We start from the raw sequence: 16,793 nt of genomic DNA on the forward strand, positions 1-16,793 counted from the left end.
TAGCTTACTTCGTGACTAGTTAATGAGGCACTTTGGTTTATAGGTGCCTACTGTGAGAACTCAGGCGCTGAAAGTTAAAGAACGTATATTCATTCTATCCATCTATCAGTCTATCCATCTATCCAGTCTATCCAATCTGTCCATTAGTAGCTGAATGCTATATCTAGCATCCCCAATCAAAGTCCTTTGATATCGATAGCAGCAGCTCACTGCATAGAAGCATGATCCTCCAAGATGGCATCCGCAATCTTCAGCGCCATGGCATAGAACACCGTCATCACATGAGACGACACCTGCGTAGGCGGAATAGAACCATCAATGACACGCAGTCCCTGCACACCATACACACGGGCAGCATTGTCGACCACACCGCCCATCTCCCTCGACATCATGGAGCACGTTCCCACTCCATGGTAGTTAGGACGGAAGTGGTACGGGAGATACTCAGCCCAGGCCATCAAATCGGCATCATACGCGAGGTTATCACCGGGAATGGTCTCCCCAGCAAAATACGTCTGCATGGCACCCGAGTTGGAGATGTTCCGGGCCAGCTGAAGAGCGGACGCCTGACCGAGCAGGTCCAGCTCGTTGAGGAAGTACTGAGGGTCGTAGGCGAAGTGGCGGAGGTAGGGGTCCTTGTCGAGAATATGGACGTATCCTCTCGTGAAGGGAAGGAGGTCCCAGACGTCAAAGCTGGCCACTCCGGCAGTGTCGAGGAAAAGTTCCGCGTACGCGACGTTGTGGTTGACGATCCAGTCGCGGTAGTTCTCGTACTGGATGAGCAAGGCGGTGGTGTTGTGGAATCCGCCACGGGCGACGGCCTCTTCGGCCCACTGCTCCAACTTGGTGTTCAGCAGCTCATGCGCCTGTTCGGCGTAGTCACCAAAGGTCTCGTTGAAGGTGGCGAACCAAGCAGCCTGTCCCTGTCCGGCACCGGCGGAGGTGATGCGCGAGCGGACGGTAGCGGTGGTCTGGTCCTGCAGGTTCAGGCCGACAGGAAGGTCAACGACGGTATCGATTCCAAGGGGCTCCAGGATGGACTTCATGCCGATACCGGAATATTCGAGGATGGTGGGAGAGACAGCGGAGCCAGCGGCCAGGAGGACCTCGTGCTTCGCGTAGACGTTGTGGGTGTTGCCCTTGTGCGTGCCGAATTCCACACCGACGGCACGAGGGGTGGTCGTGTTCTGGTTGAGCAAGACCTTTCCGACAAACTGTCCGGTCAGGACTTGCAGGTTGGGACGCTGGTAGTTGGGAAGGAGCCATTCGCGAGCGGCATCGGAGCGCACTTGGTCTTCGTGCAAGGTGTTAGGGAACATGGACACACCATGGGGGTCACCGCATCCGAAATCCTTCTTGGTAGGGACGCCCCTGTCTTCCACGGCGCTCATGAGGGCCTGGACGATGGGAGAATAGTCATCGCCGGTGTCGCGGGGTCCGGCATGGACAGTACCGTTGACACCATGGCAGGATGCATTGAAGTAGTGGCCAGCAGCGATCTGTTTGGCGTTGGGTGCGCGAGCACGCTCGGCCTGGAGGGAGTAGGCAGCCACGTTGTCCCAATTCCAGCCCTCATTGCCAAAGACAGTCTCCCATGAGTCAACTTGTGCTTTGTGGGGGCGAGTCCAAGTGCCACCATTGACCAAGGTAGAGCCACCGAGACCATTTCCGGAGCGGATCAGCGCAGTCTGATTGTTAGTGGCGAGCGTCACAGTCTCGTAGGCATGGTCCACACTGCTGCCAAAGATGTCGCCGTAGGCGTTGAGGTCCTCGATGATAGCACCCCTGTCTGACTCGTAGGAGCCACTTTCAATGACGAGGACGGTGATGTTGGGGTCCTCAGTCAGACGGGCGGCCGTGGTGAGCCCAGTCAGACCTCCACCAGCGATGATGTAGTCGACGGTGCGGCCGGCGACATCGTTGGGATCGGTCAGGAGGTTTGCTTCAATGCCATTGCTCCTGATGTAGTGTGGCAGGGCAGCGGCAATGGAAACCACAAGAGAGCTCACAAGGAGAGTCTGCATGATAGGCAGATAATGAGAGAATGAGAGAGGAATCGCTGGTTGCTGATTTGAAGATGAGAGGACGAAGAAGCCATCTACTTATACACACGAGTCACGGTCCAGACCAAGTTGTTCGATAATCCAATTCCTCTGCTTCCATCCTCATCTTGCATCTTGATAGGGGCTGTAAGCTGCATCCCATCCTGCATGTCCTCAGCCGTCAGCATCCCGTATACGCTCTCCCAAGCCATGATCCCTGGATAGTAGAGGAGCGAATCCTTGGGCGGTGGGGCGGAGGATTGGCGTCCTGATCCTCTGTCTCTCAATTCGCAGAGGCTATGTCCGACTCGTAATGGTTAGTCGGCCCCATAATAGCTGAGTACCTATAGCTGGCCACCTAACGCTGACGATAGGCAGCCTCGTGGCCAACGAACTATACGAATCCTAGTCGCAAATCATCGTGGCGCCAAGGCATACCGAATTTCGGCATGCCGAGACGTCCGAACTCAGAATTATGCCCTTCCCGATTCGTGCTCCGGTCAGCTTCTGCCAAGTGCACAAGCCATAGGGTCCTCGTCATGCCCTCGATAGAAAGCCTATCGTGTTTAATGGACACTCCACGGGGTGAGGGACCACGGGAGAGTTTAATTAGACTGCCTAGCCCACGTGCAAACTCACCACCAATGTGAAGACCGGAGTGCCTGTTTCAGGGTGTTCAAACTAGTCAGTCTTCAGGAACCTGCAGAGTCCCGTGCACAGTATGATCTACGGACCGTCAGCGGGAACCATGGATCGCACTCATAAAGCCGGCAGGTGGACCAGGATGATGTTATACGAGAGCATGGGATCCGCGCCTAGAAACGCCGTCGCAAACTAACCATCCGCCGAGGACCAATCGGAGGGCCATCTGGGACCCTGCAGGAAGGGACTGTCTCACAATGGAGACCTGCTATCCCAGCTGAGCGATAGTGCAGTTATTCTTCATGCAGGCCGACAGCCAAGACACAGGCAGCCGCTTCGAGTTAAAACTGGCGCTAATCACTCCCAACTCCCTCGGGTTCTGGAACTCAACTGCTTGCAAATCACCTCGTTTACCAATCTCGCCGTGTCCAGACTCCCTTCCAACAAGGTCATTGACAAATTCCACCACCCAATTCATACCAAAACAAGTGAACTCCGATCACTTATCAGTGGACACTGTTCTTGCTGCAGAGATACCAGCTGAGTAGCCCTGCCATCATGAAGTTCAGCGTCGTACCCCTCCTTTTCGGAGCAACCTCCGCCGTTGCCTCCAGACTCTATGCTGCCTCGTATGCCGGCACCGTGACCACCTTGTCCTTGACCCAATCGTCTCGAGGACCGTATGAGTTGGAAACTGTCGCCCAGTCGACGGACTGTGGTACCAACCCGTCTTGGCTGATGCTGGATCACGACAACCGTGTCCTGTACTGCCTGGACGAAGCGGTTGACCTGGCCAACGGGACCCTGACCTCCTTTGCCATCCGGCCTAATGGCACTCTGTCCAAGGTGGTACAGCTGGAGACCATCGCCGGGCCGGTCATGTCGCAGTTCTACTCGGCACCGGGCGTGCCACACCGCAAGTTCTTCGCCGTGGCTCATTAGTACGTCCATTCCATCCCATACCACTACACTACTAACACTATCCATCACAGTGAAGGATCCGCTGTGACCAGCTACTCCCTCGACCCCATCAGCGGTGTCTTCAACCGCTCCCAAACCTTCACATACACCCTGTCCGCCCCGGGTCCCGTCCCCGACAGACAGGACGCACCGCACTCGCACGGCGTCATCGTCGACCCAACCGGACAATTCGTCCTCGTGCCCGACCTGGGTGCTGATCTGATTCGCATCTTCCACATCAACCCTACCACAGGACTCCTGGAACCCCAAGCTCCTCTGGTGGCAGCACCCGGCTCCGGTCCCCGCCACGGTGTCTTCTGGACACCCGCCGGCGCCTCATCCAGCCACGCCACACACGAAGATGTCCTCTTCTACCTGACCTCAGAACTAAACAACCACGTCACAGGCTACAAAGTGACATATCCCTCCAACGGAACCATCTCCTTCACGGAATTCTATACCGCCAACTCGTACGGCGGCGCCGTCCCGCCCAACGGTTCCAAGGTCGCTGAAATTGCCATCTCTGTAAGCCCACACTATCTACCTACCCCTTACTCCTTCTCCACTAACTGTGTCTACTACCTATAGCCCCAAAACAACCGCATCATCGTCAGCAACCGCGACGACAACACCTTCGGCGCGAACAACGACTCCATCGCCGTCTTCAACATCGCTGACGAGTCCGGTCGTCGTCCTATTAATGTCACCTTCGGTGGCTTGTACCCTGCGTACGGGTCCTCGCCGCGGCAATTTGAGATCTCGGCGCGGAATGAGATGATCGCGGAGGCGTTGCAGAATACCCATGCGGTGGGGGTGACGCGGTGGAATGGGAAGACGGGGAAGCCGGTGCCGCTTGTTGCTAAGAAGAGTCTCGTTGGGGAGGTGGTTTCTGTTGTTTGGGATGAGTAGGTTATAGCCTAGCCTTGCTGTGCAGTGGGGTGTGCTTAATTTGGTGGATGAGCTAGAGGGGGAGGGGGAGGGGGTGATCTGAGGATACACTTATGTCGTTCTTTAATTTGTATGATGGGTCCTCAGTGTTTGTTGGATGGATATGAGAATAGGAGACTATGGCCACTCAAGGCTGGTATAAGGGTTGGTAGCAAATGAAACTATGACTACTGGCCATTGCTCGTATTCGACTGAGATACTGCGACTTGAGATGCTCAACTCGAGCTATTTTATATATAATTGGGTATATACAGTAGGGTGTCCCGTCCACGATCGTGGTGGACTTTTTAGAGGTCTAAAGTTCCACGCAGCATACCATGCCATCATTATGGCCCTGCGACTGCGGTCGGTGCTATCACCAGTAAGCATCTTAATATTGGTTGCCACCAAGGAGATTCATGCTCATCCATCACTCTCTATTATATCAGCATATCTATTAAGAGAACTCCCAATCAGATTCACCAACTGCCAAATATAATCCGCCGTAAACAGCCTGGCCCACAACCTAGTGACAGTCGCACTCAGACGGGTATTATTCGCCAGCAGCCATTCACGGGACACTCCATGCTGCGCTTCCATGACCATTTCCAGCACAAACTCCAGTAACTTGTGCTCCTGTTCCGTCAAAGCGGGTTCTGGGTTGGGGATAGTGGCCACCTCGAGCCATTTGGCCAGTAACACAGCACATTCCAAAGAGCATAATGCGTACTGGTTAGACCACGATACGACGAGTGTGCGCGCGACGTAGTTGATTCCCAGTTTGATCGGTGTACTCAGTGCATGAGCACAATGTAATGCGGCTCGAGTAAGTCGGTCGCTTCGCTGCACGGATAGGTTGTTCTTGAGAGATCGGGCGATTACATCTGGGTTCCATGTGTCCAGTCGACGGGCGGAGCTGAAGTCGGCGTTGAGTCGGATATACGCCAGACGGAGCAGGGCTGTAGAAGTGAACGATACTGGCCCGTGGGGATTGAAGGGATCGATCGAGGATTCTTGATTGTGTTCCCAGCATTGACACCAGAGTTCCAGAGCTTGCTCCAGGGATGTGATCACAGACGGAGACAAAAAGCTTCCGTTGGTGACAGGGAGCCTGCTTGCCTTTTGTATTACCCAGATGTTCTGAATCATCGCGTGGATGAGGACATAGCCTCCCAGGGAAGAGAAACTCTCCAGACTAGACTTGGCTGCGCCAGTGTGGGTGAACAACGAGTTCAAAGCATCTTGCAATTTCGGCTCTCCACGACTCTGACTGCGCTCTTCCAGCCACTGACTCGCACTGGTGGCCGTCCATTCTCGCTCGGTGCAGGGCAAGTCCAGCGTCAGCTCTTCAGTCAGGATCAGCGGCGGAATATCAAACACGATTGTTTGGACACTGAAAAAGCAGAACACAATGAGCTTTGTCCGTTTGATCCTCTCGTAGCGGATCCAACTTTCCCATGACCCATCTTGCGCCGGCAAGTCGTTGAGCCCTCCTTGTCGCAGAAGGGTCTCCATAAAACTTCGAATATACAATGCTTCGTGATGAGGTGGGTCGCGCTCAGACCAACACGAAACCGAGATGAGCAGCACGAGCGCCTGGACCGTCTCGATAATATCCTGGCCTCGAGATACCGGGTCCACCGGACCCTCCGTCTCCGGACTTAGACACCCCCACTGCAGGTCTCGCCGGATATGTTCCAGCGTCACAGCCTTGGCCACTTTGTAGAGGCTCATGCTGGTGTCTGGTTCCCGGCAGTATTGGGCGCCCACGGAAGCCATACCGAAAATGAGATGTAGAGGCAGGGAATCGACGTCGAGGGTGGGAGGGTGCATGAAGGGATAATGGCAATGAAAGTTGGTCATGTACGCGCTGATGCATCTGGACAGGGCATGTCGAGATGGCGTGTAGGGCTCTGGGACCACATTGGAGTAACTCGATAATTCCGCGATGAGCCGATCCCGGCATTGCGCGGTAACCGAGATGGGGGCGCTCGGGTCGCGGGCCTTGTAAGGCGTGTGGGCTCCCTCGGGCTGAAGCGATGGTAGCTGCGTGCCATGTCTAGGAAGGATGGAGCTGGAGGGCGTTGTAACGTCGTTGCTTGCCTTGGCAACAGGTTGGCTATACTCGGATGCGGAGTCGAAATGGAATCCCGGGAATAGTGGGAGGGGCTGATAGGTAGGTGAATACGGATGGCTGGGGAGTGGGATGCTGTCGAGGAAGGTCGTGAAATCATCCCCATCGTACGAAGTGGCCGGTCCGTAGCCGACGAATGGCTCATTGAAGCCAGCTGGTCCTGGAGGTCCCTGTGCGGAAAGACTGGGAGTCGCGATCGGATGGCCTTGTGTCGAGGCTGCCAAACCGGGCGTAAACGACTCGTGAGGAGCCGGGAGTAAGGACTGTGGGCCTGGTATGGTGGCAGGAGCAGGATGATCGGTCACTGCTGATGCCAAGACATTGAGGCCATCAAACACTTGGGGAGATGCCACAGAAGGCGACGATGTTGATCCTTGGCCAGGAGCAGCGTCATTGTGTGCCAGGCGTTCATGGCGGGCCAGGAGGTCTCTGGGAATTACTCAGTAAATAGTAGTGGGGAATCTAGTAGAGGAGATTGCCGTACTTTCGCGTGAACGCCTTGGGGCATTGGGTGCAGAGATACGGCTTTTCTTTGGTGTCTGAGATTGGGGTCAATAGGAATCTCCAAATATGAGCGGGGATCATACGCGACCGATCATGGCGTTGGAGATGTTCCAACCGGGCAAAGGTTCGGGAACATCGCTGGCATTGATATTGCTTAGAAGGTCTCACCATCACTACGCCGTGAATACCCACGGAAGCGTTGCGCAACAGGCAGGTCAACTAGCTCGTGTGATGGTGATGATGCATCACAGCTGAGCATTGCAAGCAACCCAGCCGAGTGCCAAGCCTCGGCCAGAATGCCGACGCCCGGAGGCAAACTTGCCGCTTTGGGTTATTCCGGGGAGGACGGCGCCACTCCGGATTTGGATCGATCAATCGCATCTACAATCTACAAAGATGGATATGTACAGTATCTCTAGAAGCCGTAAATATATATATATACTACTTGACATTCATCGATATATGTTGTGTCTTCTTGAGCTCTTAGTGTACAGGGGATTTGTTGGACAGGGCCGATATTAGCGATATATAAAGACATTTGTGTAATTCTCGGGATGTTGGGTATACCTCCCCTGGAAACTCCACATTCCCAACCAATACGCCGTTGGATCTTCCCATCACTTGGACTTTAGGCTTCGGAGGTGTTTCTCTGGGGATAGTCGTGAATTGGAACGAGGAACAGAGACAGTAAATGAAGGGTCTCAGTAATCCAAGTGATTTTTCATATAGGTATCGGTATGCTCGCATCACTGGAATGTTGCGTATGCCCTTGTCTCTGCAGAGATTTCCCAGATCTGCCTTGTTCTGCCGGAAGCGCTGTCTAACTGCCCGGTTCCCTGCACAGACCAAGATGTTCGAACATCTTGCACTTATGAACAAAGCCATGCATCAGTTGTAGATGGTACCTGTACGGCCTTGATCCCAATGTGAAGTCCACTCTTTTAGGGTGATGGGATTGTCATACTCCTCAAATGAGCATTTGATCTCGGCATCCAAAATAGCCCTCCCATTATCTTTTGGACGTGATCGAGTAAACTTCTCATGTCGTACGATCCGAACCCTGATCCGGTCCGGATCCACTGGAATTAGATTGCTTCTTGGCAGATTGTATAATCTTGAACATTCTCTTCTCGGCCGAAATAGTAAAGTCGCGTCGTATCCTGTTCGCCGCGCCGGCCCAGGCACAGTGCCTAGGATGGCCATGGCGCGATCGGGCAGTACGCTGCTCAGATGGCTGGTTGATATCCCAGAGATTCCTCGACGAGCTTTCCCCCTCCAGATTACCCGAGTTCGTTATGTGGGAGTGGTAGACAAACGCCACCAGTTGGTTCAGGATGTCAAATTCTAGCTTCAGCTTGATGCTGTAGATGAATCCCTTTATGGCAGTCTGCGTCGCATACCGTCCCGCCCATTCGAGGACCAGAATGGCGATATCCAAGATTATGACGATGATGTTCATGAGAATCAGGTGCAGCATCAGCCTCCGCGCAGCCTCTCGGTGTGGCCCTTCCAAGATCTCATCCTCAGACCGCAGCAATCTGAACGTCTCAAAAACATAGACACCGGAGATGATTAATTCTTGAATAAAAAAGACAGTCACTTGGATTCGCTCGTATACGGCGTAGGGTATTATGAAGTTATCGAAGGACGTGGAGTTTGCGCCGTAGCATAGAATGATGGTTGGGATTTGAAGTAGGACGGCATCGCAGATGATCATGCCGAGGATAAATTTGAGCATGATATGATTTTGCACGACGAGATGGAGACGCGAGTACAGCACCATCGACTGGCCGGTGACCATCGCACACCAGCCGACCACGATCAGCGTGACATAGAAGTAGGAGATGGCATTCTCGACGAGGTTGAAGTCTTTGAGGATGAACCCGATGGAGTAGACGGCGATACCCCACGTAGCGACAAAGAAGCTCCAGAAGTAAAGCCCTTTGCGGCGCTTGAACGTCAGCAGGAGAATGAAGGTCAGCTCCACGACATTATACAGAGCGATGGAGAGGAAGGAGGTGATGACGTAGGTAACGGGACGTGACAGCTTGGAGCCCAGTCTGCTCCCTACGTCGTCGAGCCACATGCTGGTGGTAGAGAGCAACAAGCTTGGAGCTCGCTCGATTGCAGGGTCTCCATCTGTGCCTTGTAGAAGATGTCAAGAAAGAATGACTGTCTTCGTATTCAGTATCTAGGATGGACGGATCATAGGATCATTCCTTCTTGTGTGGCCTGAAATCGTAGATTGAATCCAAAAGGCCTGATAGGCCATGTTGTGGTTATTGTTCCTTGGCTTCGACGAAGCTTTTTGATATGGGCTAGCCCGGTAAGGTTGAGAAGAGAAGATCAGTGACTAGGTGAAGCATCACTTTACAAGGTTTTCCATAGATACATCGTAAGATCATAGTATATATTCCTTCTTCTTTCCCTGCCAGGATTCGGTTTTTCCTGTTATCTTTCACCAGATATCTTGATTTGAAGATATAGAGAACGAACACAAACACATTGAATCCATCATATCCTTGCAATGATCATCACTGCGTACATCGCAAAATGACACTGCCCGCTCAGATGTGGAACGTCCCGTATCCATGGTTGGACTTTCGGGATCAAAAAGTTAGCTTCGAGCAATTCCTCGATTTGGATCTCGAATATTTTAGTCATCTCATAAGGCTTCTGTCATTCTTGACATATATTGAAAGACTCAAAAGAACAGGGAGTTGTCAAACTACTATCATCACTTTCCAGATGATGAAGCCCTCGCTCATCGATACAGCTTTCTACTCGTGGTAAAACAGTGTTAAATATCTTCAAAAGTCCCAAAGCGATGCACAATCATCACAGCTCAGAATATTATTCGCCACCGTAAAGTCTATTCTGATGTCAGTGAACCAGTCGATTTCACACCTTGTGACAAGTAGCCAATTATCAGAAGATATCTGGTGTTATGCCAAGACCCCGCTCAGACAACTTCTAACTAGTCTGCTACTATCGCAGTGATCCATGGACGGGCTGAAATTACTGGCTGCGATTCGAACATAACAGTAAGGCTGCTTGCTGACTGATCCGGTCATAGCTGATGGTCTTGCAGAGCCTTGTGACGAACATAAATCTTGCATCTTGGCGTGTAGCATACATGTTGCGTCGATATAAGCTGTCGTTAAGACTATTACGGAACAATACCTTCACCAGCTATGGGATAATTTGTTTCAGGGTCCTCTTAGCTAAACACTTAGCTCGTCTTCGGAGATCATGCCGAAATTACAGGTCTATAATTACAACTACATTTTTAGCTATATTAGCTTTCTTTGAAGTAGGTTTTAATAATATACCTGTAACAATAAATGTAGCTAGATGAGTTGATGTTGAATCACTTTATGTTTTATGAAATTTTAGATTTGATTCATTCAACTGTATCTATGTTATTACCTGTTTTGATAGTTTCTACTTTAGTACATATTTATTCTATAAGTTATATGAGTCATGAAATGACCAGGAAAGGAACGTTTTACAAACCCGGCACATATCCCTGACAACGGAATATATTTACTTGACTGTATGCCAGAGTATTTGAAGCATCATGATTCGGGCAGGTCCTTGAAAAGGACTACTTTGCCCATGAACCAAGACCATCAAATAAGGTCTTAATAACAGAATATCCAGCTAACAGAATATATTCCGGGGTTCTCTTTCAAGATGCCATTCACAGGGCATCTTGTGCATATCTGCTAACCAAGGTGATCAACACATGTCAAAGCCACAAGTCAGGAAGCTGTGAGATAAGCAACTAGTGGTTACTGTTTAAGCTGTAGCCCTCAATGATTTCAGCGAATGTCGCACCTATATGCAACTCCGACAGGTGTCCGCATTCGAAAGTCTCAGCCAAGAATGTCCCGTCTCTGGTAACGTAGACACCCGCGAAAAGCGCCCTCTGACTCATATACCTGTGATTTCTCTCGGCATAACAGTCGGTGGGAGGAGCTGCAGGCTGCAAGCCAATTAGTGCACCTACCGCATCCCTCGGAGGTGAAGGGATGCACCGTGGTCCTTGGCATTTGTCTAGGGTAGGATGCAATACATAGCTCATTTCTGCCCAAACGAACGCAGCTAGCCATCGGTAGACCTAGCCAGTGAGCAGTAGAGACTGGTATCATGTGTCAATGTTTACCCCGCAGCTGATAGAGGGTAGACTCGTCTTATCCAAGGGGCTCATGCGCTGAAGTGGTTAAGCCGGCTAACCGAGACACTGCGGAGAACGGTCCGTGTAGTTATTTCGAGTCCTTATCAACCACGCGACACAAATCTCACTATCGATCTGTCAGTTGCAGTGCAGGAGGCTACAGCAGCATGTTTCGGAGTTGTAGCGCATCTCCCCGGAGGGCACATGGCCCGGCCGCCTCAGAGGGACCCATGAGGTAAGAAATTTCAGATCGCGTCTCCATCAGCAATTCGGAGGAACATGTGGCCATGTGCAGGAAGATTTAGCAAGGATTTATGGGATAAGACCAGGTTCAGCTCATATGTAGAATAGAACCATCTCGGCCGATTCCCCAAACTTCCCCAACTTTTACATCGGCTGAAGGCTCGTCAATGAGTCAAGAGATGGGAATGTGAATGGGATTGTGTCTCCGAATTGGAGAAACCGAAGTGGGGAATGTCGGGTTTTTCACACCAAAAATTCAGGGCTCCCCCGTCGCAATGCGTCAGCTTGCAGCCACTAAACAACTAGTTTCTGAGTTCCCTGGCGTGGGAATTCACTCCCAATTCAGCAAACTGCATGTCGATTTCATGAATCATTCGTGTCCTGCCCTGCATGTAGATACTAGATACTTCCATTCAGCTTCAGCCTCGGGAGCCATTGCCGAGGGACTGCCAACTGCGGTTACAACTAGGGCGTGGCAACCCGTCGATCGCAGGCCGCCTCGACGATCGACCATCGAGTGGAATCAAAAGTAATCAATCCTTCCGACGTTGATAATCACAGCTTCTCCAAATTGGTCCCCATCGGCACTAAACTTCCGCACTGGCTGGAACACTGGATCGTCATCCCGTTTTAAAAAGGGCCCTGTCCCGGCGCCAGGAAATGGCACACACAATTTCTGCTTCGAGCAAGATCATCATCATCAACAGCCAGAGCAGCCTGCCGCGGCAATGCATACACACGAGGCTCCCTCTCCGAGTGAGTCAGGCTCCGCAGACACCGTCTATTCGCCTGAGTTGGATCGTCCAATCGACCCCGTCTTCAGTCCGGAGAAAGATGTCGCCGCGCAGGAGATCGAATACCTCTATCTCGAGCTAGAAACGCCCCTACCGACACCGCTAATCACGGCGCCTCCGGGTCCCGGTCAATCGCCTGCTCCCGACCCCCCGAGTCTCGAGAAATATACCTCCCCGTTTCTGTGGCCGAAATGGCGCAAGTGGATGATGACCTGGATTGCGTGCGCCGTGACCGCACTGGCGGGTTATTCGGCAGGCGAGGTTAACCCAGCATCGACGGAGCTGACGGCCGAATGGGGGATCAGTGCGGTGGTATACAATCTGGGCATCACGATTTTCTGTGTCGGGTTTGCGCTGGCCCCGATGGTCCTGGCGCCTTTTTCGGAAATTAATGGTCGGCGACCGATTTTCGTCGCCAGTGGTGTGCTGTTCACTGGTATGCGATTTTCGCCCGGGGGTTACGATGGAGGCTAACAGGAGTAGCGTGCATTATTGCTTGCGGAGGCACGCATATCTTCGCAGGACTTCTGATCGCGCGATTGTTTCAGGGCGTGGGTGCATGTACGTACAAGTTGACGAATCGTCCTGAGTATGTAGCTAACCGACACAGCAACCTTTTCGACCATGGTTGGTGGTGTAATTAGCGACATTTTCCATGCAGAGGAACGCAATACCCCCATGGCCTTGTTCTCCGGTGCCGCGCTGTTTGGAACTGGATTGGCGCCTTTATGCTCCAGTGCTATCGTGGCGCACACGTCCTGGCGCTGGATTTACTGGTCGCATGCCATTGTGTCGGCTTTCTTCGTGGTGGTCATCTATTTCTTTTTCAAGGAGACGCGCGGAAGTGTGCTCTTGAGCCGGAAAGCACATGCGGTGAACACTTATTATGAGCAGCTCGAGGCTGCAGGCCATTATGGAGTCATCATGGGCGAGAAGAGCGAGGCCCGACGGATCCGATGGAAAGTGAAGAGTGACGAGCAGCGCGAGTCTCTTGTGCAGATGATCAGCATTTCTTGCTATCGTCCATTCCGTAAGTTCGCTCCTCACTAATCAGATGGTCAGAACTGACGTATTAGACATGCTCTTCACCGAGCCTGTGGTCTTCTTTTTCTCCCTGTGGGTGTCTTTCAGCTGGGCTGTTCTGTACCTGCAGTTCGGCTCGATTCCGTTGGTCTTCAAGACCAATCACCACTTTACGACCGAGCAGACTGGAGCGGTCTTTGCATGTACGATGCCTTCCTATCTTTACCTTACCCAACCAGCTACTAACATCACCAGCGATGTGTGTCGGTGCCATCATCATCACGATCGTGAGCATCCTACAAGACAAGATCGCCAACAAGTACGGATTCCTCCCCAAGAAACCCGAGGCGCGACTGTACTTTGTCTGCGTGGAATCCATCCTCATGCCCATCGGACTGTTCTGGTTCGGATGGACTTCCTACTCATCTGTGCCATGGATTGTTCCGACGTTGGCAATTGCCTGCGCTACCATGGGCATCTTCGCGGTCTACTTGGCGGTGTTTAATTACCTGGCGGATACCTACCATCGGTATGCCAGTTCCGCGATCGCCGCCCAGTCGTGCTGTAAGTTATACCATTCAACTCACTTTCGAATGAAAGGCAACATGCTGACCGAAACAGGCCGAAACCTGCTAGGGGGTGTCTTCCCTCTCGTCACCAATGCCATGTTCACCAACCTCGGTTATCCTGGAGCGTCTAGTCTGCTTGGTGGAATTGTACGTTCTGCGATCTTATCTTGTTTAACATCTCAACTAATCGGCATAGGGCCTGCTTTTGACCCTGGTACCTTGGGTTCTTGTCTTCTATGGTGGTACGATTCGCGCGAAGAGCAAGTTGGCTAGTGTAAGTTTCACATACATGGCAGAGCATTCACCAAGCTAACAAAAACAGGAACTTGCTCGTTAAAATGAGGATGGATGATAGATGATGGATGATAGACGATAGACGATAGACGATGGATGTGCATAAAAGTAGACATGAACATACTAATAGTAATTAGACAGGCATATACCCAATGTGCATATATTCTTGACGTTGCTTCGATCTTCAGCCATTTCAGGTAGCTTCCAGTGTTGTCTATATAATCTCAATATCAATGGCAGGAGACCATGTTTGATCAAATGGGCATGTTCTTTAACAGGACTGACAATTGGGCTGGTTATTGGTGGCAGGCGCATTGCAGGATATCTACTACTGTATGTCAATAGAGAACTGCTCTCAAGGCAACGACCAACCTAATTTTCCAGCACCATATATTACAATAAGAATCAAGACTGTTTGTACTCTATGATTAATGTATTATTCTATTCTATTCTATTGATCTCCCTCATACGCCAGTGGCGCCTCCCCCGCGGCCAGATTACACTGGCGGAACAAGCGCACCTCATCCTTGCCAAACGCGCCAACGACCGAGTGGATGACTCCCCGGTTGTTGAACAGCACCAGATCGCCCTCCTCCCAGTCGTGCGGATACACATGAGGCGGACTAATCGCCGGACGCTGCAACTTGTACACAATCTCTCGTACGCGCGCCAGATCATCAATCACGGTGCCATCCTGGCGGTGAATCTTGCGCACCGCCGACGGGTGGATTTGCAGCGCCGGCTTGCCCGTCACAGGGTTCTTCCATACCATGGGCAAGACTTGAATCTTCGATTCGTCGATAGGAGGTAAATCAGACAAAGGGAGTTCCTTGTCCTCAGAGTAAAGACCCAGACCGGTGGGAAGAGCACGAGCGGAGCTCATCCAGATATAACTGTTCATGTCAGCGTGCCTGCTTACACGATCATGGCAGGACTGGCCAGACATACGGATGGGGTGCATATTCCACGCGACTCGTCAGCGCAAACTGCTTGTCCGCGTCGGAGAGCATCTCAAACATTCTTTCGCCGCTGACAAATGCCGTCGTTCCCAACGGCACATCCAGCGTCTCGTTCGACCCGTCATCATACCGCAACGTCTGTCTGCGGCCCTTGGGGACGCGCACGGCCAATAACGTCGTCACATTCGGCGGGTAGAAATCGTACAAGGCCGCATCGATGTGCCAGCGATAGAAGCGGGTGAAATCGTAGTCCTCCTCGTCGGGAATGGCGTCGCGGTGGAATGTACGGTGGTGGGGGTGTTTCAGTTGAATATTGGTGAGGCCCTCGTAGGCCTCCACGAACCCATGGCCAATCACCTGGACTTGGGGCTGATGGGGAACGGTCTTCAAGTCGGGATGTAGAATGCTCCGCTTCGCATCGAGAGTCTTGCCGTGGCCGTACTGCGAGGCGGCGGGGTCGAATCGACGGGTGAGCTCGTACTGCGCTTTGGGGGTAAGGTGATGTTGGTTTTTCACCACCACGACGAGGTTCTCGTAAAGCGCTCTCCGGATGACACTGAAGTCGTCATCTACGACAATTAGCAGGGATCTTCAATGGATGGGCAATCGTCTGTCCTACCGGTCAGGTTCTCAAGGTCGATATTCTCGACAATGGCTCCGAAATCAATATCGGAGCCAGGAGGAGGAGGCAGGGAGTGAACGGTAGGAGCCATGGTGCAAATCTCTCAGAAGCGATCGAATTCTCGCAGGACAGTGGGGATGAACAGGAGTTAAATAGTTGGTCGCATTTTCATGTCTCATCGGCATCGGGCAGTCCCGGTCGCGGAAGAGGCCGATCGTATCTTATCGCCAGGCTTATCGCGTCTTATCAATCAGTCTCTTCAGCAAGGGGTCAATCATTGATCAATCATTGATGATTAACTGATCAGCTGATGGTCAATAGAACATGGTTAGTCATGACTTTCGCATGATGTCAGACTACAGGCCAGGCCATGTGCCGTTCAGGGGCAACCCTTGACCGTAATGGCCAAAAAGGTCCGAAATTGCATGGTAAGTCTTCTGATAATGAGTAAGATAATGCGACAGTTGGTGACCGAATCAACATACACGCTTCATTCTCCAGAGCTTAGAGCACGACATGGCCTGTCTGGCCGTGTATGTGTCCATTGGCCACAAGTAGTGTTTTGAACTGATCTGGGAGACACAGCCTCTGATCAACGTGCGCTCCCACTTTGGCTCTATTGGAGCAAAATTCTCGGTCTTCAAGACGAACGTGCATAGGCTTGCTTGACCAAATTGTTGTACGGCCTGTCACAAATTCATAGTCCAGATGGCTGTCACCGTGTGATGACCTTTTGGCGGCTTGCAGTTTCTTCAACGAAACACCACACAAAGCAGGCCTTCATCACAAATAACCCGGACATCCCAGTATGACCCCATCGGAGATTAGAGACTACCAGCACTACACTACAGTAACGGCTGCCTCAAGTACAGTGACCACATCAATTTCCCACCACTCATC

The 16,793-nt window shown here is 51.9% G+C and overlaps 7 protein-coding genes across 7 annotated transcripts; 3 read left to right on the top strand and 4 right to left on the bottom strand.

Annotated features, from left to right (window-relative positions):
* Positions 1-68: 68 nt before the first annotated feature.
* ASPBRDRAFT_39238 (GMC family oxidoreductase) lies at positions 69-2,056 on the bottom strand. Its single transcript, XM_067624104.1, has one exon. The coding sequence runs from the start codon at positions 2,022-2,024 to the stop codon at positions 207-209; it is 1,818 nt and encodes a 605-aa protein (XP_067481400.1). The 5' UTR covers positions 2,025-2,056; the 3' UTR covers positions 69-206.
* Positions 2,057-3,242: 1,186 nt separating this feature from the next.
* On the top strand, positions 3,243-4,553 carry ASPBRDRAFT_119374 (uncharacterized protein; the record flags this gene model as incomplete). Its single annotated transcript, XM_067617249.1, has 3 exons — positions 3,243-3,625; positions 3,677-4,169; positions 4,233-4,553. 3 exons carry the CDS (start codon positions 3,243-3,245, stop codon positions 4,551-4,553), a joined length of 1,197 nt encoding a protein of 398 aa, XP_067481401.1.
* A 441-nt stretch (positions 4,554-4,994) lies between these two features.
* On the bottom strand, positions 4,995-7,380 carry ASPBRDRAFT_119039 (transcription factor domain-containing protein; the record flags this gene model as incomplete). The annotated part of the gene is made up of 3 exons (XM_067617220.1): positions 4,995-7,134; positions 7,190-7,244; positions 7,293-7,380. 3 exons carry the CDS (start codon positions 7,378-7,380, stop codon positions 4,995-4,997), a joined length of 2,283 nt encoding a protein of 760 aa, XP_067481402.1.
* Positions 7,381-8,248: 868 nt separating this feature from the next.
* On the bottom strand, positions 8,249-9,295 carry ASPBRDRAFT_118793 (uncharacterized protein; the record flags this gene model as incomplete). Its single annotated transcript, XM_067617197.1, has 1 exon — positions 8,249-9,295. The coding sequence occupies one exon, from the start codon at positions 9,293-9,295 to the stop codon at positions 8,249-8,251; it is 1,047 nt and encodes a 348-aa protein (XP_067481403.1).
* Positions 9,296-10,480: 1,185 nt separating this feature from the next.
* ASPBRDRAFT_96545 (uncharacterized protein) lies at positions 10,481-10,691 on the top strand (the record flags this gene model as incomplete). The annotated part of the gene is given in 2 exon segments (XM_067629538.1): positions 10,481-10,555; positions 10,569-10,691. Coding segments are annotated over 2 exon segments (198 nt in total), but the record flags the coding sequence as incomplete, so codon positions are not given.
* Positions 10,692-12,360: 1,669 nt separating this feature from the next.
* Positions 12,361-14,355, top strand: ASPBRDRAFT_52325 (uncharacterized protein; the record flags this gene model as incomplete). Its single annotated transcript, XM_067626876.1, has 8 exons — positions 12,361-12,862; positions 12,910-12,987; positions 13,037-13,456; positions 13,503-13,652; positions 13,705-14,013; positions 14,071-14,165; positions 14,215-14,292; positions 14,341-14,355. 8 exons carry the CDS (start codon positions 12,361-12,363, stop codon positions 14,353-14,355), a joined length of 1,647 nt encoding a protein of 548 aa, XP_067481405.1.
* Positions 14,356-14,763: 408 nt separating this feature from the next.
* Positions 14,764-16,035, bottom strand: ASPBRDRAFT_171042 (TauD/TfdA family dioxygenase; the record flags this gene model as incomplete). The annotated part of the gene is made up of 3 exons (XM_067619701.1): positions 15,891-16,035; positions 15,261-15,840; positions 14,764-15,205 (listed from the first exon to the last, which is right to left on the bottom strand). Exons 1-3 carry the CDS (start codon positions 15,982-15,984, stop codon positions 14,764-14,766), a joined length of 1,116 nt encoding a protein of 371 aa, XP_067481406.1. The 5' UTR covers positions 15,985-16,035.
* Between the last annotated feature and the right edge of the window lie 758 nt (positions 16,036-16,793).

Source organism: Aspergillus brasiliensis (genome assembly GCF_001889945.1).
Source record: "Aspergillus brasiliensis CBS 101740 unplaced genomic scaffold ASPBRscaffold_3, whole genome shotgun sequence".
Taxonomy (NCBI): Eukaryota; Fungi; Ascomycota; class Eurotiomycetes; order Eurotiales; family Aspergillaceae; genus Aspergillus; species Aspergillus brasiliensis.